This window comes from Serinus canaria, chromosome 1 (assembly GCF_022539315.1).
Source record: "Serinus canaria isolate serCan28SL12 chromosome 1, serCan2020, whole genome shotgun sequence".
NCBI classification, from domain to species: domain Eukaryota; kingdom Metazoa; phylum Chordata; class Aves; order Passeriformes; family Fringillidae; genus Serinus; species Serinus canaria.
This window is the reverse complement of record NC_066313.1, coordinates 6,077,132-6,100,916: the sequence shown is the minus strand read 5'-3', so window position 1 is coordinate 6,100,916 and position 23,785 is coordinate 6,077,132. Positions and strand designations below refer to the sequence as shown.

General features: G+C 36.7%; 1 protein-coding gene across 1 annotated transcript in view; it reads left to right on the top strand.

The window, feature by feature from the left end:
* Positions 1 to 23,785, top strand: part of CADM2 (cell adhesion molecule 2) — a 563,702-nt gene that overhangs the window by 443,587 nt on the left and 96,330 nt on the right. Inside the window, exons 3-5 of the mRNA XM_030234833.2 lie at positions 7,492 to 7,644; positions 10,255 to 10,392; positions 16,297 to 16,467. Coding sequence (XP_030090693.1) covers positions 7,492 to 7,644; positions 10,255 to 10,392; positions 16,297 to 16,467 — 462 coding nt within the window. The remainder of the gene's footprint in view (positions 1 to 7,491; positions 7,645 to 10,254; positions 10,393 to 16,296; positions 16,468 to 23,785) is intronic.

Sequence of the window (23,785 nt, the reverse complement as noted above, 5' to 3'; positions counted from 1 at the left end):
AGAGTATTATCGAACTGATGTTCTTTAAATACATAGATGGCCTTGGCAGAGCTCTGTGCTGTTTGGCCAGACAGTTTTCAATACCTACATAAGCTTAACTCTGCCTTGGTCAGGAGTCTTTAAGTACAACTAACACACTGATTAGTATCAACATCAGTAACATGAGAAAAAGTTGTCTGGTCTGATCTTTGCAGAAAGACAAGCTTGGAAATCTGTGTAGCTTTGTTTTGGCTTGCAAGAGGATTAGTATTTTTTTCTCACTTCTACTTGATAAAGTCATTATCTAACATTTCTCACTCACAGTGAAGTCCCATTTAACCTGAAACATATAGAAAAAAAACTTCTAATTTCTGTTAGTCTTTCCTTAAGTACATGTGGACTTATTACAGCTCTCCATTGTATTATTTTAATTTTCTTAGTATTATTTTTGCAGCAGTAGTCCATCAGTAGACCTTCAGAAATTCTCTTCCCAACTGAGAGACTGTTTCTGTCTGTAATTTACAATATATGGCACAGTGTGATGTATGCTATTTTGGAATGTTGTAGCATTTTCTTTTACCATAATTGCAAGGATCACTACAACCCAGAATAGGATTCATCTTTTTAGAGTGGGGCTGCATTTGAACATATAGTTAAATAATTTCCTCTGTAATCCTCAGGGCTCCTTTTCTGCATTACTGTTTTCAAAACATTCATCTCTTACTTGGTACATAAGACTATGAATTACTTTTATCCATTGAATCTCATTTATTTTAATTCTGTCCATCTCTAACCTTGCCAGATCATTTTGCAGTTTTAAGCTTTGCAGCTGTATATTTGAGAAGTATGTTTTTAAAATATTTTCTAGGCTGCTGTGCTGTGGTACATGTCCAGTTGCATTAGGATAATAGGAAATCTTGTAATTCCCTGTTGAACAAGGAATCAGATGAACAGACCTTGTAAGACAATGTTTCATCCTGACTAATGTGATTTTTGTTTTATTGTTTTGAGGTATGGTTAAACATTATTCTAACAAAGTAAAACAGTAAAGCATCTTCATAGTTCAAAGCCTGTGTGCTTTGCAAAGATTTGAAACTTAAATTTCTTATGGGAAAGAAAGTCAGACCTCAGACCTTCTCAGACAATAAATATCATCCCTATGATTCTCAAAAGACAAGAAGAAAATAAGTTCACTGCTTCTTTAATGCAAGAAACAGGCATTAAAAACACCCTAGAAGGCAAGTTTTTCTTCTCTTTTTGCATGTTGCTTTGTTTCTTGAGTGCTCTGAAAAAGAAAGCCAATACAGAACATGATTGTGAGAGAGAAGGTAGCTCAGTGCAGAAAACGTGCCATGCAGGAAAGTTTTCTTTATTCCATCCATGAAGGGCATGTAGTCATCCTGGCCTTCGTTTGTCACTTGGCAACAGTTGGTGAAACCTCAACTCGGCAGCTGTGTTCAAGATCATAAGTCCTTGTAAGTCACCTTAAACTCTTTTTCATTTTATCCAGATTGCAGGAAAAGGAGAATCGTTGTTGTTTCACTGAAGAAATTACCTTTCTGTTTGGGTTTTCCTTGTGAGCATCTAAGGCTGTGCGCCCTGATAAATAATAGATAAGGTTGTACAGGCAGGTTCTGAGTCCCCAGTGCTTTGGCCTTTTCAAGGCAAGCACAGAGAAGATGCTTCTCTTACTGAGGCTGTCAGCACCTCTCCTGATGAAGGGAGTTTGCTGCATGTCTTTGGCAGATGCATTATGCAACATGCAAAAATTCTGAAAAATTTAAAAGGGAGGAAGCAGCTTGCTGTTTAACATTGTTCTTTAAATAAAGTAGTCAAATATTTCACCAGTGTATCTCTGCTGAAAGCAATCTAGTCTTTTCTTATTAGACTGCAAGCTACACCATGAAGTAGAAGATGGCCAGGTGATTAGAGGTGGAAGAAGTATATTTCTATTGACCCCATTATTTCTTCCAACTGATCACCAAATACTTTAGAAATGCCCTGGAATGAAAGCAAAACCTATCTCCAAGGGTTTTTACGTAGTTTTTCAATTTCCAAACTTTTACTTAGTACCTTATATGAAGCTCAGTGATGCCCCAAATCTATTGAGTACATGAATGGGTTTAAAAATTCAGTGATATTAAAGTATTCTTAGCATCCAAGTGACTGAAAACTGTGAAAGACATTGTTTGGAATGTCTGTTTGAACTCATCTGTGTTATTAGTCATTTTCCTAATGGGGGAAAAGCCATCTGCAAATTGATCAACCTGTTCCACAGCCAATTAGCCAAAGATCCCTCCACAGTATTGCAACCTTCAGTTTATGTGATTTCCACTGATTTTACCTATAAATGATGCCACATTTAAAGGACACCAATGGCACATATGTCAGCCAATTTGATAGGTAGCACAGAAAATCTTAATTCTTTTCTCTCTACATTAGCATTACCTGTGAAAGTAGACTCAGTTTGAGGACTTTTGTCCCAGGGGAAAAAAAGTGATATTTCACAAATGCAGTGCTGTGAACAAGTAAGAATTGCCTCCACTGAGAGGTATAAACAGCCTCAGCACATGCCAAAGTAGAAATAGAAAACATGGGATTACTAAAATTTCACACTGCCGCCCTTGTGTACTTGCACGAAGGTAATCAGCTTGCATGACTGGAAAGGAAAGAGGAAGGAAGTGGATTTTCTTTCTACATGAAAAACAACTGAGAACTTTTAAAGTCTTGGGAATTCAGATACCATCAAGTATGGACTAGATAGGTTAGGCATGAATAGAATAACTATGTATCAGTCCTTCTTCTTTTAAGGCAATGTGAATGCTTTGAAAAGAAATATGAATGTTTAGAAGACACAGAATAACAATACTAAGTTGGTTTGTTCCATTTATTCCCATTCTGTCTCTCTTTTTTCTTCCTCTGGTGGAGGTGGTTGGTGCAAGTTCTGTAGATTATCCTATGGGAACCTTGGTATATTGAATTCATTAGAAGCAAACAAAAAAGGCCTTCTAAAGTATATCCAGAAGCACAGCCTAAATCCCTCTAAATCTATTTCAGATCATGGTACTGCATTCAGAAAGTTGGAATCTGAAAATCAGAGGGATTGTTTCAGTTTCATAAATATTAGAAGTCTGGGAGTTTAGCATGACCTGTAGAGTATCAGAAATCCTTCTGGTTCCAGCTAATGGTTATGTTATTCCCATGAGAGAGGAAAGAGCTCCAAAATAAGGAAGAAAATTTTGTTGAGTGAATCCCCGGATGGCAGCATATGTCAAGTTAGTGTTCTCAAAATATCAGCAAATTACTCTAGAGAATTTGGGGATTTTGATGTTTGTTTTTTACCCCATTCTTCAAATATATGACTCAAAATACTACAAAAATGTGGTCATTTTAGATGAAATGGCATTAGAGATGCTGCTGTGTGGCTACTATGTCTAACAGGTCCAACTGCATTTTCTTCATGGTATGAAATGTGGAATTTTTTTTTTTTTTCCATTTTGGCAAATTTCTAAGGTTCCTTTGTCTCTCTGTTAAAATTCCTGTTGCAGGATTTCTCTTTGATAATAGATCTTTAAATTATATTTTTTTCATAAAAATAAAGTACAGCTTTGTTTTGTTGTGAACAAGGAGGCCAGTTTATTTTGATGGACATCAGTCTCAATAATTACTAATTATTCAGCTGAAATACATGACTGTATCTCTTACTCATAATTACCTCAACTATACAAATTATCAAGGTTGCTTGTTTCTGTGTCAGAGAACATTCTGAAAGGAAATCTTTTCCACAGGAAAAGAGAATGACAGGTAAAATAAATGAAGTGTGTCTGCTTAGGAAGAAGTGTTTTATGCATAATTATTTCATGCCTTGCAAGTTAACTACATCATATGTGCCTGGGAATTACAGAAAACTGAAGTAATGTACCTAGGGCATATTGGAATTTACTATGTAATTATATTTCTTGTTGCATTTTGTATTTTTCAAACAGCTGGCAACATGAGAATCCAGCAAAGTGATGCCAGTGCTGGTATTCTCTGTTACTGCTTTTGCCATATGTGTATTTCCCAGAAGTCAAATAAATATTGTTTATTTATCCTTTTTCTAGTATCTCTGTAGGTATGCAAACTATGGATAGGATAATGATTAAGCAATGTAAGTTAAAATCCCCAGGAAGAGGCCAGAAGGGCTTGTTTGGCTTCTAACAAAGTGAAATGTTAAAAACAAAGGAGTTTCTAAGAAGGCTCCAAAAGAGCAGTGTTCTACTTTTTTGTGTTAAAGTGCTAATTAAATGTGATAGAACATTTTGTATTTTACTTTATGGAGCTTTATTTGAACTACTTTGGTGGAGCTGCTTGCCACTTGCTACCTTTCAGTATCTGCCTTCTGTCCAGGCTCTGTGGGCTGCTTTACTTCATCAGCCAGGCATGCCAAGGTTTTCTGCCATGAGTAAGACCTTGCTCTACTCACTCACAGTGCCTGGATATCATGAGCTGCTAGAATTGCCCCTGGTTTCTCCACTGTTGCTGTTGTTTCCATCACCATCACTTCCATTTAAGAAAAATGTACCTAAGACAGAAAATGGAAACAAACCAGTTCTGGCATCCATCACGACCAGTAGTTTCATGGAGAGAAGCTGGTGTGTTTCTAAACAGATGAGGATATAGAAACAGTAACAGGAATACAATTTGAAAATAAGATTCTAAAAAGTCTCTGTGTAAGTGCTCACTTTACAGCTTTAGCAGTAAAATTTGGTTTACCTGTCATCTGCATAGACAGGAAACTTACAAATATTCAGATTTAAAATGATGGAAGAGATAATTGTTTTTAGACCCAGCACTTACAAAAATGCTTCTGATAAACAGCTTTCCTGCAAAGGAGTATTATGTTAGTGCTCTTTGCAGCATTTATTGCAAAGGGTTGACATTTCCGTGACAAAACTTTCTTGGAGTTCTATCAATAAAAATCCTCTCCAAAATGAAACATGGAACATCTGATCTCATGTCTTGACCAGTGGTTGTTTTTAGCAGCGTTCCACAAAATTGACTGACCTGAAGTTTTTATATTTTACAAAGGTTAAAAAAGGTGTGGAGGAGAAGAGGTGAGGAAGGGGAGCAGTAAGAATGTAGTTGATGGAAGCAGTTTGTATTTCAATTGTAGGATCAAAATGATGTGCTGTTTGCATCATCTGTAGGCCAGTTGTGCTGTAGTGGAATTCATTACTGTTCTTCTTAGGGCATGAAACTCTACATGGTGTCCCATCTGTGGGAAAATATTTCAACAGATACATAAATCTTTATCACAAGGCATTAAAAACTGAAAAGTATAACAAAGTAAAATGCTATGTAAGATGATATAGTGCATTATTTTTAAAATATTTTCAGATTACTGGGAGGAAAAAAATCATTACTTTCAAATTATGGACTGCTGAGAAGCTTTTTGGTTTTGGTCTATTTGTTTGTTTGTTTTGTTTTTTTGATTTTTTCTGCTGTTGCCAAATTATATAAACAGGTCTGGTGGGGATCACAAATTATATAAACAGGTGTGGTGGTGATCAAACCATTTGGAAAAACTGAAATTTTTTTAAATTTTTTTTTTTTTTGGGGGGGGAAGTCAGTAATATGAAATAAACTGCAATTCTTATGTCGGCTCGTTGGCATCTGATTAGAATTGACAAGCTGAAAAAGGAGTTCTGAGTCCCCATCTACTTGGTCAAAGATAACAACAGCTTCACTGTTGTGAGGAGTTTTGGCTGCCAAAGCCACAATGATCAGCTTTGCTGCTGTTTGGGGTTGGTGAATGCTTCCTTTATGTGCTTTTTTGTTTTTCTGAGCTTGTTTTTCTCAGTTGTTCTATCAGCTTTGGATTTTGTGGCTTCTGGTTTGCTTGCTTTTTCCTTTAATGTTGCTCCTCTTTTCATCATTATATAGACTTGATATTATAGGCTAAATAATTGTGGGGTTTTTTCTTGTTGTGGTTGGCCATATGACATCTCAGTTCTGGTTGGAATGTGTCCATTACACACAGCCTCAGTCCTTTTGATGTTCCTCGAAGAGGTTCATGGCATTCCTTTATGTTAGGCATGATTAAGCTGCCACCTTTCAGTTCTCAGACCCTGCAGAAGAAGAAGCTGAGCTTTAGCTGGCCTACCCTGAAATAATCAGCAAATTCAGTTGAAATTTTCTGGTGAGAGCAAACCTAAGTGGCAGCCTTAGAAAAACACAAATTCAAGTGATGTTTTTGCTGAATCTTTGCTGTATCTTCTTATTTTGGTGTAAATCTACCTGAACTGACTTGGACAGCAATTGGGCAGAAACATCTAGGTTGAGTAGCAAAAGAACCACAGTGTAAAACTCTTTATTTTTATATTTTGTTATCATTAGAAGAGGTGTACTAGGCAAATCAAAGAGTCTTTGGAGACTTTGGAAAGAGGTGAGCGAGAACAGCATTAGGGACTTGAACACCTTTGTTTTTCTCACAAATGCAGATGTAACTGTCCTAATAAATATCATAGTCCCATTTTACTTTCAACTTTCAGAGGTTTGCTGTAAAAATAGACTCACTGAAGTTTCACACACTATCAGGCCAGACATTTCAATCTAGAGGTATACACCTAAACTTGCTGAGGCTTTTTTATTGTTTGCTTAGGAGAATTACAATGTTAGCTTACTTATGATGTTAGTATTTCTATGCTGTGGAAAGGCTTGGATAATATATGCAGATTCCTGAAGCAACTTTACTGCAGAAAAATAGAATGTTTGGGAATGTTTTGTCAGTTTTTCAATAGAAATGGAGGTTAATCTGAGTGTAGGTTAGAAAATACTTTCAATTTTAAATCATTACCTAAAGTGACATTTTGAATTTAAGTGAACCTACATTCTCCTTCTCCCTCATTGCTTCCATGCAAACAGAAGAGATTGATTTTTTTATTCATAATCAAAAATGGAAAGCCAGTATATTCAATTACCTCAAATTTTTAAATGTACTACATATGCATGTATAAGTGGAACTTTCAGTCTATTGGTAAAAATAAATAATTATTTACAGAATTTTAGAAATCTGATAGTCCAGTTCAATATTAGTAGTAATGGACATGGGAAAGATCTGTAAGCAAACTATGCAGGGCTAGATACAGAATTCTCAGCATCTGTAAATACATGAAAAACAGGCTGGTTTTGGGAAGGATTTATTTTAGCCACTGAACAAAGCTATGAGGGGGCAGAAATCAAAGTCATTGTTGGGATTTTGGAGGAAGGCCAGAGGTAACTCAAGTCCTGTAATTTCTAGGTTTATATATGTTAAAAATTACTCAACACACCCCTCAAAACCTTGCTCAACTGTTCCGCTTTATTCCACAGAGAAAACAAACTGCTCTGCATAGACAACTGTGTCCACACCCCGATGTTCCAGGGCCTGGTTTCCCAGGAACCTTCGTGAAGCCTCTTCTGCAACACCCCATGCTTTGTTCACTTGCTGGATCCAACAGTAATTTCAATTTTTCTGTTGTTGTTTTTCAGCTCTGAGGGACAACAGAATCGAGCTGGTGCGAGCGTCGTGGCACGAGCTGAGCATCAGTGTCAGCGACGTGTCCCTGTCGGACGAAGGGCAGTACACCTGCTCTTTGTTCACCATGCCTGTCAAGACTTCCAAGGCTTTCCTCACCGTCCTTGGTAAGCACAAACTGAGCCAAGCAGAAAGAAGCAAGTGTTAAACTCCTCAGGCTCTGGCAAATTATGATAAGAATGAACTTTTCTAAGGCTTGGCAGAAGATAAATGTAAACGTCTGATCTGGTTTCCCCTGATGTTTATTGTTTCATATTGCTGGGCTGAAAAATAACATGCCTCTTACTGTTTGCACCGTGGCAGGATAATGAGTTAGGGAGCACACAAACACCACGGAACGAGTGCTCCATAAAATGGACATAACCTCTACATCCCGAGCACCACCAGTGCACAGAAGGTGCATGTGTTCATCTCCTGACAATCTATTGGGTAGGGCAAAGGGGAGAAAATCAGAAAGCATGAAATCAAAAGGGGCTTTAGAGCTTTATCATTTTTCCTTAGCTGTGCATTTTTTTTGGCTCATTCTGCTTTCTCTTTTTTTTTTAGTCTATAAAGTGCAAATTTTCACTGGGTTTGCCGCTTCTTTTATGCTTTATCCTCTAAGTGCTCTGCTGTTTTCCCCAAAGGTTATAGATACACATAGAAAAGCAATAGATTTCAAGAGATGGCCAGGAAATAAAGTTTCTGCTTGAAGCTTTATATGATTCTATGAATGTCAGTAGCCCAATCAGTCAAAATTGCTATAGTTCACTAAAACACACCTGCGAACCTAAGAGGCTATATGATTTTAGAGATTGATTTTTATTCTTTTTTCCTTTCTTCTGTCCCTGAACATGACTCTTTCTCTCTTTTTGTTTTATTTTTATATGTGGATGGGCAGACAGTTGAATTTAATAGAACTAATGTAAGGTATTCTCTGTGCCAGTAATATTCACATTAATCCAGCCAGGGAATTGGTTTTGTGCTTAGGATATGAAATACATCTCCCTTTCAGTCCCTGTGAGACTATTTTACAGAAATCTTCACAACTTTGCCATTAAGGACAAAAAGTACCCACTCAAAGCAAAATATTCTGGAATAGCAACTGCCTATGCTTAATATTCTTCTGTAGAGAGGCATTTAATGATCTAAACAATTGAGGAGTGCACCAGTTTGACCTTTTAAATGGCAGAAAGACATAGAAAGGTGTTACAAAGACAAGAAAAGCCCCCAAAATATCTAGCCAATATTTAATAATAAAAGTAGCTTGATCCCTAACAGTCCTTTCAGCTGCACCTTCATTTTATGGGAGGGTTTCATGAAGTTTTTCCAACATCATTTTCTCACCTTCCAAGAGAGAAAGCTGCCCAATTTTGGATTCCTGCCTTTTTTCATTTTGTATTTGTATTTTCCTATTTCAAAGGAACATTTTAAACTCCTAAAACATTTTCTGCTGGAGAAGGGGATCTTTGCCACTGAAATGTATTGCATCTTTTAATCAGAAAAACTTTCCTTTTATGTACTGATAATCTCTTTATTGACTGCTCTGCTTTTAATTAGAAAATTTAAGTGTCAGTGTATTGTAGTAGACACCATTTTTTGTCCTGAAAGAGAGGACTAGGTTTATTAAAGAGATGTACTATGCAATAGGTGATGCTGCTTTGCTTTCATGTACATAATCTGTCATTTTGGAAAAGAGATGTAGAAAAACTGAATCATTAAATACAGGGCACAGGATCAATTTCTGTGACTGAGCCCTTTATCTTGCCACAAATGTGAATGCACCAAAGCAGTGTAGTTGCAAGATATAACTGACATTTTTGGAGATTTTTAAATTACTGTCATCAGTATTACTTTAAAATAAGTTATTCTTGTGTCTTCATAAATGAAATGGATTTATGCATGCAGTGATCAAAACTTTCACAAATTTCTTTGTCTTATATTTTTTTGTTCTTGGTTATTTTTGGGCTTCTTTTTTTAATCTTTCATAGTTCATTGAAAAACCGCCATTTCCAAATTGAATATTATGTGTGTGGTATGTCCATATCCTATGATCTGCTCTCAAGAACTTGTATAGCTGAAGAACTTGTATAGCTCCGAAGTCGGTGGAGCTGTGATTATACCTCTTGATATTTTTCTTTTGTTCCTCTTAAGTTAAAGTGACCCCAGTATTTATTTTTACCCTCCCTTTTCCCTGATTTTTTTTTTTGTTTTTTTTTGGGTTTTTTTTGGGGGGGGTTTTTTTTGTTTGTTTGTTTGTTTTTTTGTTTTGGTGGGTTGTTTTTTTTTTTTTTATTAAAGTCTTCATTATTTAGGTGTAAATGTTTGTTCTCACCTTAGGTCAGTTCAGTTTTTTATTGCCAGTTAAATGTTTAATTTTCACAGCTGTTCTTCTAATGTGCTTTGTCATCCTGCTTGCTGTGCTGAGCAGTTTAAATATTGTAACAAGTCAGACTGGACCTGCATACAGAATATATAGAGATAAGGTATTTATGAAAATGAAATCTGTTTCTCTTAGAAAATTAGGTAATTCCTGCTTTCTTTATTTATTTAGTATCAACTACCATTCAGATTAATGGATAATTTACAACAGGAAAAAGGTTTAACTGACAAGGCACAAGGAATTGATTATCCTGTTTCCAGAATTTAGAGCATATGAAGAAGTGAACTTTAAGTTGGTCATGCATTCGTGGCAGCAGCTGACACTATCAGAGACATTTTGCTTGTTTGCTTGTTAGGTGTTCCTGAGAAGCCACAAATTACTGGATTTACCTCACCAGTTATGGAGGGAGAGAGGATGCAGCTCACTTGCAAGACATCTGGTAGTAAGCCAGCAGCTGATATCAGATGGTTCAAGAATGACAAAGAAGTTAAAGGTATTTAAAAGGATTTTGGTGTCATTTGCTCCAATTGTCAAAAACTATCCATTCTGTAGAATTATGGGGTTTTTGTAATCTGTGTTTGTAAAGTTGCTCCTATTGGGTCATGAAATGAGTAGGGGATAGTACACAGATGAAGAATTGATTGTAATTTACTCTAGTGGTCATATAACCTCTTTTTATTGTTTTTTCAAATACTAAAAACTGATGTTTTGGATTGCTTGGAACTCTGTGCAGCATAATCAACTCAATTGTGAGGCTTCATAGAGAAATGTTTTCTGGATTATTATCACACTCAGACCACTCATCCCTGATATTTTCCCTTTTCATTTCTCCTATGCCATTGCAGCATGGGGTATGTCAGATTTAGTTAATTCCCAGATTTAGGTTACACTCCCCTAAAAAATGTGACCAGGTGAGGCAGAATCTGGAACAGACAGGACAATGCACTTGTCACAGGGTAGCTATGGAGCCTGCTCTGGTGAGGAAGAGCCAGGATGTAGCAAGTGAGGGAATCTCAGCTGGGAAACTTGCAATCTCCAGCTGAGGCAAGGATGCTGACAGTCTGAAGTGAGGAAGAAGGTGAAGATGGAATTTTAAGGGGATCAGAAAAGGTTCACAGGGGCTTGGGGGAATTGGACAAAGTCTGCTGTAACTGAAAAGCCATTGAGTGACTAAAACCAAAGCTGATAGCAAGGCTTTGCCTTCAAGGATGCCGCTAGCTAGGAAAGAGCTGCATGTAAAAACTGTTTATTTCCTCTCCATCTTCTCTTTCACTTGGTATGTTCTTTGCTTAGAGCTTAGTTTTCTACTCCATATTCTTAAAAATGCTGGAATAGTTTTAAATCCTCGTTGGCGAATGACTGAGTGAAGAGAGATTCCTATTGCAGAAGGCTGTCACACCTCTAAGCCAGTTGAGGTGCCCACTATAAAGTAGATGAAGGTATTGATATTTATTCATGTCATTTCTATTCATTCTGCTATAAGACCAGATAAATAAATGATTCACAATCAACCTTTTCTGTGCAGCTTTAAAAAACAAAAACAAACAAACAAAGAACCACCCTTCATTTATCAGATTTGTCTAATATTTTGGATTTCATTAGCTCAATAAACTGCCTCAAGCAAAGTTACAGAGTTAATTACAGAACCACTTATCTTCCTTTACTTTTCTCTATGAATTTCAATGTGCAAAAGCAGAGCTCTGGTATAAAATTGGTAAATAAAGGAGATTGCAGATGATTGCCTAAAGAATCCTGTTCATTCTAGAGGTGTTCTTATACTTCTAATGAAAATGAGAATAGTACTGAAAGGAACAAACATTTTAGACTGGAATAATTTGAAATGTGTTACAAGGATAGAAAATGAGTAAACAGAGAATAAATCTGTTCAGTACTGGGAAATTTGAGGAAATTGATGAAAGAAAGGCAGCATCTAATCAAATGCAAGTAAAAAGAAGAATTAAACAGCACAGCTAAGACACATGGCACAGCATAGATTGTGTCCTCCAGAAAAGATGGCATAATGAATAGACATATTTAAGGCATGTTAAGATTGGATATAACTCCAAGTGATGTCAATAATTGACATCACTTGGAGTTATAATAATAAGATAAACACTGATACAGTTGGCCTAACAGCAAGGCCATATTGAAAAGATGTTATTTGAAAATATGTTATTTGAAATTTGAAAATATGTTATTTTAAAAATTGCGGTTTAAAATGTAGTATAATACTTTTGCATTTCCTTCAGCTGACAAGTCATTGAAGCCAGCAAGCAATTTGTTGATTTGACTCTTTAACTATTTGACTCTATTTTTCTCAAGAGTTCCTAAAGGGATTTAAAAAAAAAAAAAAACAAAAAAAAAAAAAGAGGATGGGGAAGAAAGGTGTATAAAAGGAGTATGAAAAAGAACAGTGAAGGGGAAAAAAACCCTGAGAACCAGAAATAGGAAAGTACTGAGCACATTCATTTGAGTTCAGTTTTCTAGGTCTTCTGAAGAGCACATTGCCATTTCTCAAAGGTTAGAAATAAAATAACCTAACCAGTCTGCAGTGGCATCAGCAGAAGTTACATTAGCTTTGTGCAGTGTAAAAGGTGAAATGATAAATCCGAGAAAATAGATATGAAATGATATGCTAATGCAGCTGACATTAAAGGTTAGAAGTTCGTCTGTCTAGCACCAGTAAATCCAATTGTGTTCCACTGTATTATACATGCTGCAAACGAATATAAATTATGCACTGAGATCAAAGTTGCACCAAAGGGGAAAAAGCCTCTCTAAAATTGTAGCTCCATTGCTATGACTCAAAAAAGGAATCATCATCTGATAAAGGAACAGCGTTTGATAAAGTAAGTGTTAGTAATGACACAGACTGAATGTGAAGCACTGGGTGCCACATCTTTTAGTTTACTGTGCTGTCACTCATACATGCACCATCTTAGCAAAGAGATCTGCAGTTTAGCATTCTGGTGACATTTCTGGGGGGTTATTAAGAACAAAAATACTGGAGAAGCTAAATGCAAATTTTTCATTTTGAAATTACCTATCTTTTACATCAAAATTTGTTATGTGCTCTTTGAACAAAGTTATATAAAGAATTTTTGTTAGGCTTCAGGAATATTTTGAATGGATTTTCTTTTTATTTTTTTTCTTTTTCTAGGTAATTGATTTAAAAACTAAATAAGTTCATTTTGTTGTGACAGGTTAAGCTACTTTGAGTAAGTTTCTTTAATTTTAGTGTATACACAAAGATTTCAGAGAAGCACTGATCATTGTCTTGAGAAACCTCCTAAGCAAAGATGATTTCATTTTTAGATAATAAGGCCATTTCATGTCAGAACTAGAGTTTAAATGTAAACAATAATTATATCTGCCATGTAAAACCAGAAAAAAATGTCTTTTTAAAAGATAAGTATTTATGTGTGTTACAGGTATATGCTCTAATAAATAGCTTGCAATGAGCAATAGATGATGGACATTCCATCATTTGCATTTATTATTTTCCCTATCAAACATCTGCACTTATGAGATAAAACCCTGTATTGTTTGAAACAGCCAAATTTGTATGTGCATATGTCTGAAAGTCATGGAAGTGGGCCTGAAGCTGATACCAAGGTTTCATTTGGCTCAACATCTATTCCAAGGTCAAATCAAGGTGCTAAAGGTCTTCTCCAATTCAGGTTTGAAAAGTCTCCCAGGACAGATTCCATAGAAACATTTCTGTCTGGGGTAGATTTTTCAGCATTCTAAAGCCCTCTTGTTTAGTGTTTTCATTATTTGTAGATATTTCATGATACATAATCCAGGTTTGTGTCAGTGTAACTTGTATTTGTTGCACATTAGCTTTTGTTGTACACCTCTGAGGGGATTCTGGCTTTTTTTCTTAATGGCCATATTATGTACTTTAAACCAACAGTTCGATCTGGTTTTAGTCTTCTCTTCCTTGGGTTAGATAATAACGTTCTTGTACAGCTCCACTGACCACAGTGTTTTACAACATGTTTGTAGAACATTTTTTTCTTCAGAGTGTCCAAAACTGGGCCTGGCACTCTCAGTGTAGCCATGCACGTGCCAAAGAAAGAAGGATCACTTCCCCTGACTTTCTGGCTGTGCTTTTACTAATGCAAGGCAGCAGGTTTAACTTTCAGCCCTGCAAGGGCACTCTGTTCACTAATGTTCAACATGTCCTACCACCCCTAGGTCCTCCTCTATAAAGCTGTATCCCTTCAGGCTGTTCCATTACAGTGCTTCCCAGACTAAATTCTCGTGTCATGGATTTCTTTTCAACCTTTTCTTCAAGGCAGTATTTAGGAGAGAGAGAAGCAGCAAGAAAACAAATGAAACAGTAGGCTACAACTGACATATTTAAAAATTCTGTAAAATGTCCTGAGTGATGGTGTGTACCCAGTAGCTGATCTCCACCATTCTTACATCCAGTTGGATTTGCACTCAATTAGAACATATTACAATCAAACCTTCATTTGCCATGAAGAAGCATCTAAGAAAATGCAGCTGGTAAGGAGGACTAGCTAAAAATTTCTGTTGGTGAGGATGTTAACAGTTTGTAGAATCTTATCACTGCCCTTTTTGCAGAGGAAGTTAATTCTGAGAGTCTAACTCTTTAACACAGTAAATAACTAGAGAGGGACTTCTCAGCATCAATTTAGGAAATTACCTGTTTTTGTTTTTCTAAAGGATTAAAAATCCACAACATCTCAATAAAATTAAAGTTGTTGATGTTTTCAGGAGCCTTCTTTCAAGGCTCAAGTCAATAAGCAAAGGGATGTGCACATTACTTATAAGCAGAATGTTACCTATATAGGTGCTTATTATTAAATATGGAAACCTAACTCTAGGAACAATATCACATGTGTTTGCTTTAAATATTAGTGAAGACATTTGTTGTTTGATTATAATAACTTTGCTTTAGCTCTGGTTAATACGTCTCTTACCTTCTAATCCTTAAATATTAATAGTGACCATGGCAAAATGGCAGTCTTTTAAAGCTTAGCAGCAAACAGGCAGAAAAATTCTCATATGCAAGAAATAATTATTTTTTAGGGAGGAATGGAAACTGTATAACTGCACAGTGTCCTTGTCTGTCTGGAGACAATGATAAAGACCACCTCTCTGAAGTCAGAGGTATTTTTAATCTAAAACTATGTAGCTTAAGCCATTGAAGATTTGCTTTCTAAAATTGATATTTCATGGAAATTTTATTTAGGTCATTCTGTTCTCTAATGGGATTTAGTATAATTTCTAAAACTGAAACCTCTCACTTTTTTTAGGGCACAGAGGACATAAGAAGTCTCAGTGTAATTTAATATATATTTTTAAGTATTTATAGATGTCTTTTCAAGCTTTCACTGCAATAAATCAATATAAAAAGCTTACAATTTTTTCTGAAATAAACTAAAATCAGTAAGTATCACAAGTATTTGGGAACCAAGTGAAACAATTCTAAAGTATGAGTAAGAAGATCTCATGTTCCAGTTAATATATTCAGACATTTTAACTCAAATGCTCAGTCTTTTGGATCTTCATTTCTGATCTAGCATGTATTTCTTACAACAAAATGTTCTGAATGTGAATCTTAACCTTGAACTGAGATGATGGTTCCTAAATGTAGCTGAAAACTCCCTCCACTGCAATGTCTGTGCTAAAAACACATCTGCTAAAAACACATATTTTACGTGGGTCTGCTAGTATCAAGTATCAAGTCAATTTAGAATGGTGTAAAGCAGTGAGTGGAAATTCTCTGCAGTAATCTTATTTCTGGTCTTCTTGGGACTTGTTTGTATATTCCAGTAAATACTATGACATGCTCTATTTACAGTTGTTTATTACCATTGATGACTATACCTGGTTTTATCAGTAAATTAGCATAATTCTAACCAAACAACAGAATAACCAATAAATAAAGTAAGCACAGGATGAATCTGACTGTGTGCACGTGGCTTCAGTAATATCCATGTATTGCATTACTGTGAGAGGCTATAAGAATGAAATTGGGAAATTTAATGTTCAGTGGCACTGCGAATTTGTAAGGTGGTGAGAGTGGGACAAGATCACAATCTTTTTCTGATGACCTACAGAGGACATTTATACCAGATATGGACCTAAACATTCAAGAGGTAATAATGAATGGAATTTCTGTTTGAATGCAGTATCATGAAACCAGTTTTAAAATTTTCATTTTCAATATGCATCTCCTATTCTGACAATGAGAGCAAATTGAGGAATAACTGCAGTCTAATTACTTTTATATTAAAAAGACCAACAATGAAAGATGGGGGTTTTTTCCAACAACTGTGACAGAAAATTTAGCTGTCTAATGCTGGACTACTGTCTTCCAAAAATATTGGAAAGATAACTAACTGTTTATTCTTTCTTTCAGATGTTAAATATATAAAAGAAGAAGATGCAGCTCGTAAAACATTCACAGTCAGCAGCACGCTGGATTTCCTAGCAGATCGCAGTGATGATGGTGCAGTTGTAAGTTGCAGAGTAGATCATGAGTCCCTAAACTCTACACCTCAGATAGCAATGCAGGTTCTAGAAATACACTGTAAGTAATACACATTATACATGCTTGCTTTTATAGTGTTGTTTTGTTTCAGTGTCTGTTGGAGCAAAGCTCTCTGGTATTGTGCAGATAGATAGCACCTTTCTTTTAGCCACATTCTGTGGTTTGTATTTGGTTGGTGGGGTGTGGTTTTTATTTTATCTTTACATGTGTGACTCACAAATGTTTAATGAAAGCTTAACATTGAGAGCACTGTGGGACTGAGTTCTTGGCTTTATTTGAGAAGTAGTGGAAAGAAAATGCATTTGTCTTTTTTGGTTATCATTGAAGCAATGTAAATGGGTTGTTTAACATCAAGAGCATCCTAATTCACAGTTTTCCTTGAAACTTTCTAGAAACTTGAAACAAGGGTATAAATAAACAAATTTGTAGCAGATTGCCTCAATGACACTGAATGTTGCTAAAGAAACTCACTGGTGTTAAAAGCACAGACTCAGGAAGAAAAGCTCTTTAAGATTTCTTTTTAGGCCTGGCCCACACAAGTTGTTAATCTAGGTAATCCAAACTTCAGTTGTATTGCATCTTCATATATTAGCTTTTTTTTTTTTTTTCAAACAGCATTTCTGGACATGATGTTTTCCACAGTGCATTGTCCCAAAGTTCAATGAATCTGATTTTCTGTGTGCCCTACACAGAAGGGCAGGAGTTAGATTGTCCTGTGAGTCAGTGGGTTTTTGTCTCTTATTAACTGTGAGAGACACCATCAGCTGACATTTTCATATCCACTTGTCTTATATCCACCATTTTTCGGGGTCCAGCTCTTTTTGGGTGGTTTTTTTTTTTTTTTCTGGAGAACATGTGTACATCTCATTGCCTAGCTAGCAACAGCAGGCATCTGCAAAATGTCAGACCAAGAGAAGACAAAAGACCTTTCATTAATCTCTTTCTAGACCAGGTACAATCAACCTGTTATAAAGCAGACAAAGCTGTCCCTGGACCAGGCAAGTGTTCAGTGACTGCACCCAGTTCCTAAGGAGCCATGTCAAGGACTGTTGCCATATGTAACTTGTTTCTAAACAGGGATATTTCTATAAGCATCTAAGACTTGCAGCACATGTAAAATGCAGGAATGGCAAAAGCACTCTGTACACAGAAGCTGACAACTTTGCTAAAAATGCCATCTGCAAAAAAAGTCTGAAAATTTAGAGAATGTGGATTAGCATATGTGCTAAAAATGTTTTCTGAAACATTCTAGCCATCATTTTACTGAGGGAGATCAGGGCCTTTCTTCACCAAATGGCTTTTAAACACCTCTCCTAATATATTCAAATGCATCTGTGCTGCAGACATGAATCCCTAACAACTTTGTTTCCTTGAATTCTAAATTGCACAGCCATCAGCCACTGAACTTGCCCATGTCTTCACTTCCTAATTCTTTGCTCTTTCTTCAGTGCCTTGCTCAAGATGTTGGCACCACAGGAGATGAACCAAATTTAATGGAACACTAGATACAGAAATTGGACAGCTAAAAAGAGTTTAAAATGGCTGCAATGTAGTGTAATGTGCCTAAAAGTAAAGGCAGGGCCCTGGTTTGCATGAGCCTCATAAGGCAAAAAAGCCTTTTGTGGTCTCTTGTATATAAGACTTCCTGAATATTTGTTGTTCCCTTCCAGTTTGACCCCTTGTAGCAAGGCACTACCTTGCTAAATAGCAGTGAGGTGCATCTTCCTCTATGCTTGTTTCTCCAAATTTTGAACATGACCCTTCTCCCTCTTCTCTGGCCTCACTGAAGTTCTCTGGCAAGGTCAGACTGCACTGGGCATTTCCATTACTGCTGTGCTTTATGTTAGTGCCCCCTCAGACTGCCAGCTTATCAAAAGCTATAATACACAAGTAATTGTTCTCTATCATTCCTGCTTGCTCCATTAATTTTCCACCAATAAATTTAATACTCTCTAGCACTGGTATAGAGTCATTATACATAGAAAGAGAAGTGATAAATGTGATAAAATATGCTGAAGTTTAGGGCAGAGAGTGGAAGAACCATTTAAAGCTATGGAGAAAGAAGTAATCTGTTACTGGTGACAAGAAGACAGAGATCAGTCTTTTGTTGTCCTTGTCCTTGCCACCTACATTTCCATGGTCAGCATACTCAGAAATCTTAATGCTGGTCAAATTTTGCAAGGAAACTTAAAAAAAGAGAAGAAGATTCAAGGAACTGATATAGTTCATCAGGGAGCCTTAAAGGAAAAAGAGGAGTGAAATTATTCACTGGAGCAATCCCAACTACTCCAAATGGAGTACATTACACTACAATTGGGCTCCTTGATTTTTTTCTCCTTGTGTTTCTCACCATTGTCGTGGATATTACTGCAGCCAGTGGAAGCTCTTTTTTTTCTGTCAGTCCATAAGATTTCATACATATAAAAGCCATCCTGTTTGTATCAACAAGAATCATGCTCAGAGGATCCTGTGGAAGCTTATCCAACATATATCCTCAATGCCACCTTGCAGCAGGGCAAAAATAGTGCTGGCAAAGTTGATGAATTATGGGACCTCAAAGTCAGGAGAATTTGTTAGTCTGACAACCTGTAGGCTCCAAAATAACAACCAAGTTAGTGTGGCATTGCCACATGCTCCTGATGTCCCAGAGATCTATAAAATTAGCAGACAACTGTGAGAGAATGATAAGAAGTCTTATAAAAAGGTCAAACAGAGCAGCACAGGTGAGCATCAGTTTGGCAGAGAATGAATGTACAAAGATGAGGCATCACTCCCTGCACTTGAGTTTTAAATACCTTCTTAAAAATCTGAAAAGTTAAAACATGGATGCTCCTTGTGAATTATCAGAGTATCATCACCAGTTAGAAGGAAAGGGTAATAAGAACTTGTCTAGGCATTTCTTCCCTGTATAATTATGCTTGAATGTTGAAAAGCCTGCTTTTTTTCAAGCAACCAGCCCCTGACAGTGGACAAAATTTTTGTCTCCATCAAAACAAACAAACAAACAAAAAAAACAAAAAGCAAAGGAAAATAAAAGAGAACAGTAGGGAGTACAAGGTTGTGTTTGCATCCAGTGGATGATAGGTAGAGAAAAAAAATAGCAAAATAATGGAATGAAATAACAGGTTTTGAAATGTGCCTAGTGAAAGATAGAATAAAATTTAATCTGTCTTAGATGCTGGGACTGTATGAAACAGATATTTGTAATTAGTCCACGGAGAGATGTAGATAGAAGTGCTTATGAGTCCACACAGCTGTTTTTATCATCAACTTTAGTAGGAAGTCAGATTAACAAAATGAAAGCCATCAGATATAGAATATGTTTATTCCCTCTTCTTCCCCTTACACAAATCTTATGTTTTGTTATTGTGATAGAGAAATCAAATAAGCTTTCCCAGTAGTGCTACAGTATATGAAATGAAGCTGAGGACTAAATTTTACACTCAAAGTTTTTTTTATTTTCCATTATTCATATTTATGTGTATGTGATAGAAATAGTGCCTAAGTCCTTCTGCTGCTCTTTGCTTTCTTTCTTATAGTTCAGTCTGACAGTGGAGATTATCTATATTATTACTTTGAAGGAGAGAATGGTTGATCCTTGTTTTTACAGAGCTTCACAGATTAATTTTGCAAACTCAAAATATTAAAATAATAGGGGAAAGCATAACATACCCCCACTAGAATAACAGGATAATTAGCTCTTCCAATCTTTTGATTTATTTGTCTGTAATTTATGTTATATCTCACTTGTGCTTAATCCTGTTCATCTGTATGTTGTGCTCTGTGCACTGCAGGGCAGCCCAATTGCCCAAGTCTTTCTGCTGTGCTGAAAGGTTGGGCTGTAATTTAGTTTCTGCTTGGCCAGCAGAGGTTTGTGGTAGCATGACACTGCTTGCTGAGTTTATTTTTCCTGTGACCCTTACTGTCAATAGCAAACCTAAAATAGACTTGTATCCCCTCTGGCTTTGCTCTGAAGTTTGTTTGTCAGCCCAGCTGCCACTGATTATTAGGAAGTGCTTCTTGTAAGTGATAAATACAAATCTCAAAGGGATATTTAGTTTCATTGTTTACTTCTGTGTTCAGACTAAACAAAGAATATATTCTTTTTTCCTGTATTAAAGAGTGATGGGTACGGTGCTTCAATTTTGAAAGCTTCTCAGTACAATGTTTTAGAGATTGTCTAAGTCCTTAAGCACATTCCTGAAAAGACATTTTGAGGGCATGTACAATGTCTGGTCCACATCTTGGAAGTCAGTGAATTATTCTCATCCCTCCTCAGTGTTGCAGACATGTTGTGATTCCCAAAAGCAGCATCTTCTCTTCCTTCCAGGTCTTACCTGAGCAGAAACCAGCCAACATCTTGCTTCGTACTGAAAGGAGTGTCATAAAATTACCCAGTGGTAATTACCTTACCTTAGTGAAGGTTCTCTGACTACAGTAAATTGCCCAGCAGACCTCAGTAAAAATTAATTGTGTAAATCTACCCCAGAGGCTGCTTTTGAAGCCTTAAAGTGAAATCAAATCATTTGAACTTCAAACCTAATCATCGTGCTTCTAAAATGGCAGCTGCAATGTGATCTGTGCTAATGGACTCAGTGAGATTTTGCTCAAAAGCTGACCACACTCCCAAATGACAGCACTAATAAGCTAAATATGTGTTATGTAAAGAAGTGTCTAGAGAGGCAATTTTGAGTAAATTCCATATTGGCAGACACAGATGTGCAGTGAATTGTCGGCCTGACAAATCTATAGCAGTCAGCTAACTTGCTTCCACAGGCTATTCCAACATGTTTGTGTGATAGGCACACTCCTTCTTTTGTGAGCTGTTATTAGATTCTTTTGCAAAGAACATCTGGACTTGACTTTAAAATTAGGCAGCAATTCCATGAGAATGTTGGAATCGTTGTCCTGGAAATCAAGGTATTGATTTTGCAATGAGTAAAGAAAGCCCTGGGAATGCAGCAGGCTGTGTATCGGATCAGCCACACACTGGTGCGGCCGTGTGAAACACGGGGTGTCTGTGTGTCCACGTGTGTCTGACAGCACCCTGCCCCTCTCAGTCCTGATATAACAACAAATGGAGGCTTCCCTGATGGCAGGATGGGTCCAGAATTTCTGCTGGTGCAAGCAGAGTAATTTCATCAGAGTTCCCTGATGCTCGCTAGGAGGGTTCAGCACACTTTGGCTGCTTGGCTGCTTTCAAGGTGTTGTTAGAACAGAGTTTCTAAAATACACATTCTGAACAAAAATGAGTAAAAAATATGTGTGAATATATAAAAATATATTAATTGAAGTGTATAATGTACTGCACCTTCATATAGCACTACATGAAATAAGGCATTCTAAAAAAAGGCAAGAAAAGTGTCCCGAATAGTTGGGTGCTGGACTCCCTGTCTGTGAATGTCTAAAAGACTCAGAGCTGCCCATCAGAACAGTATACAGAGACAAAACCCTGTCTTCCTTAAATCTTAATGTTCAACTCTAATGAGTGTAACATGTTAAATATTTTAGGGCCTCTTCAAGGTGTCTGTCTCTACCCAGACTTGCTGACTTTTTATAGCTCAGAAAGGGCAGATGTGTGCCCATGCAAAAGCACACAAAATGAGACCCTTCTTAGCTATAATAAAATAGGAGAGGAAAGGAAAACTTTTCCCTTCTGCCTACATATGGTCCTTCTGTACTGTAAATGAGTAAAATATGTGTCACACATTCATTTTCTTTAAGCTGTGTGGCCATTTGTCTTTTTGAAGCTGATTCTAATTTTCTCTTCATGTGCTCCTTTCTCTTTACTTACTTTAGTCGTTTCCCCCAATTTTGTGCTTAAAAAACATCTTTGCTTTTGCACTTTGGCATATCTCCTTCTCTTATTTGCTTTAAAGTTATTTACTTTTTTTTTCTTTTTGATTTGTGGTATGTTTCCCAGAACTCTCCCAGAGTTAAGTGACACCTATGCTTTAGGAACAAGGGCACATCTCCCTTTTTTTTGGGAGATTTACTCCCTAGGCAGAGAATAGTTTTTTCTGAAGTGAAGAAAATATGAGACTTCAAAGAAATTTCCTTCACTGATGCTCATCTCTTTGGTTTTTGATCAGTCAACAGAGTTGTTGGCCATTCTCATTTGCTTGTAACCATCTCTTCATTACACTCTGTGGCACCCCAACAGACACACGAGCTAGGAGTAAAATCTGGTAACATTTAGTTTGATTACACACTGCCACAATCTTTGTATGGACAATCTGGCAAGAGGTGCATCCCCAGATTCAGAAAATGCTTTGTTAACTAAGATAACAAGGTGTCATAGGATAGCCTTCCAATTTTTTTTCTTTTTTTTTTTTTTTTTTAATATTGCCTCAAAAGACTAGGTGAACTCAAACAAGTAGCCTGTGTGTTGAGTCAGGAGTGAAAATAGTTGCAATTCTTGTAAGAATTGAAACTTGTTTCATGTTGCCAAGAGAGAAAATGTCTGTGTAATAATGACTTCAACCAATGAGTTTAACCACACAATTCTCCTATAACTTCTGATGCAGTGAAAAGACCTGGATTTTCCAGGCACGTAATTCCCTAGAGTCACAAAAAAAAAAAAAAAAAAAAAAAAAAAAAAAAAAAAAAAAAACACCTAACCTGGGATTTGCACATCCAGGTTTTGCAGCTCTCTGTTTCAAACTAGCATGATTTACTCCCTTTCCTACAACCATTTTATCATGGAATAATTTGAGTGGTTTGGAGCTGTGATACCTCAGAGACCTCTGGAACTTGTGGAAGGAGGCCAACATTTGAAGCTTGGTCTTATTAATTAAAGCCACCTTTTGTTCCAGCTTAAGAAGCAAGAGGGAGCTGCATTTTCTGTCTTATGTTCAGAAAGGACCTTGGTCTCTCACAAAGCCTCTGATCACAGATGATCTCTCTAAGCCTAAGCAAGCAGGGATGTCCTTCACTTTCAGTGAAAAGCTGTGAGCTGCTCAGGTTCCTGGACAGAAGCTCATGAGGAAAAGCTGGATGTTTTCCAGCTTCCTGAATCTGAAATGAGATCAAACTTCTGAGCTCTGTTCTTGCTTTTCTCTTTCACTGAAGATTCTGCTGGTTTGCTATGACCTTGAGAAGGAGACAATTCCGGTGTCTTCCAGTTGACTCTCTCTCATATAAGTTTATCTGTTTTACACATTCAGGTTCCCACCTAATACGCCCCTGTTGTGATACTCAACCAACCCAAGCAGGTTTGGGTTTTGTTTTGCTTCTTTGTTCCTGTGAATATTAATATGGAAGATAAATATATCTCAATACAATACTTTGAGGACCAGCAGTCAGTCTATCTCCCTTAAAGGAGGGATGTTTCTACACTTACGAGTGAAAGATGCAG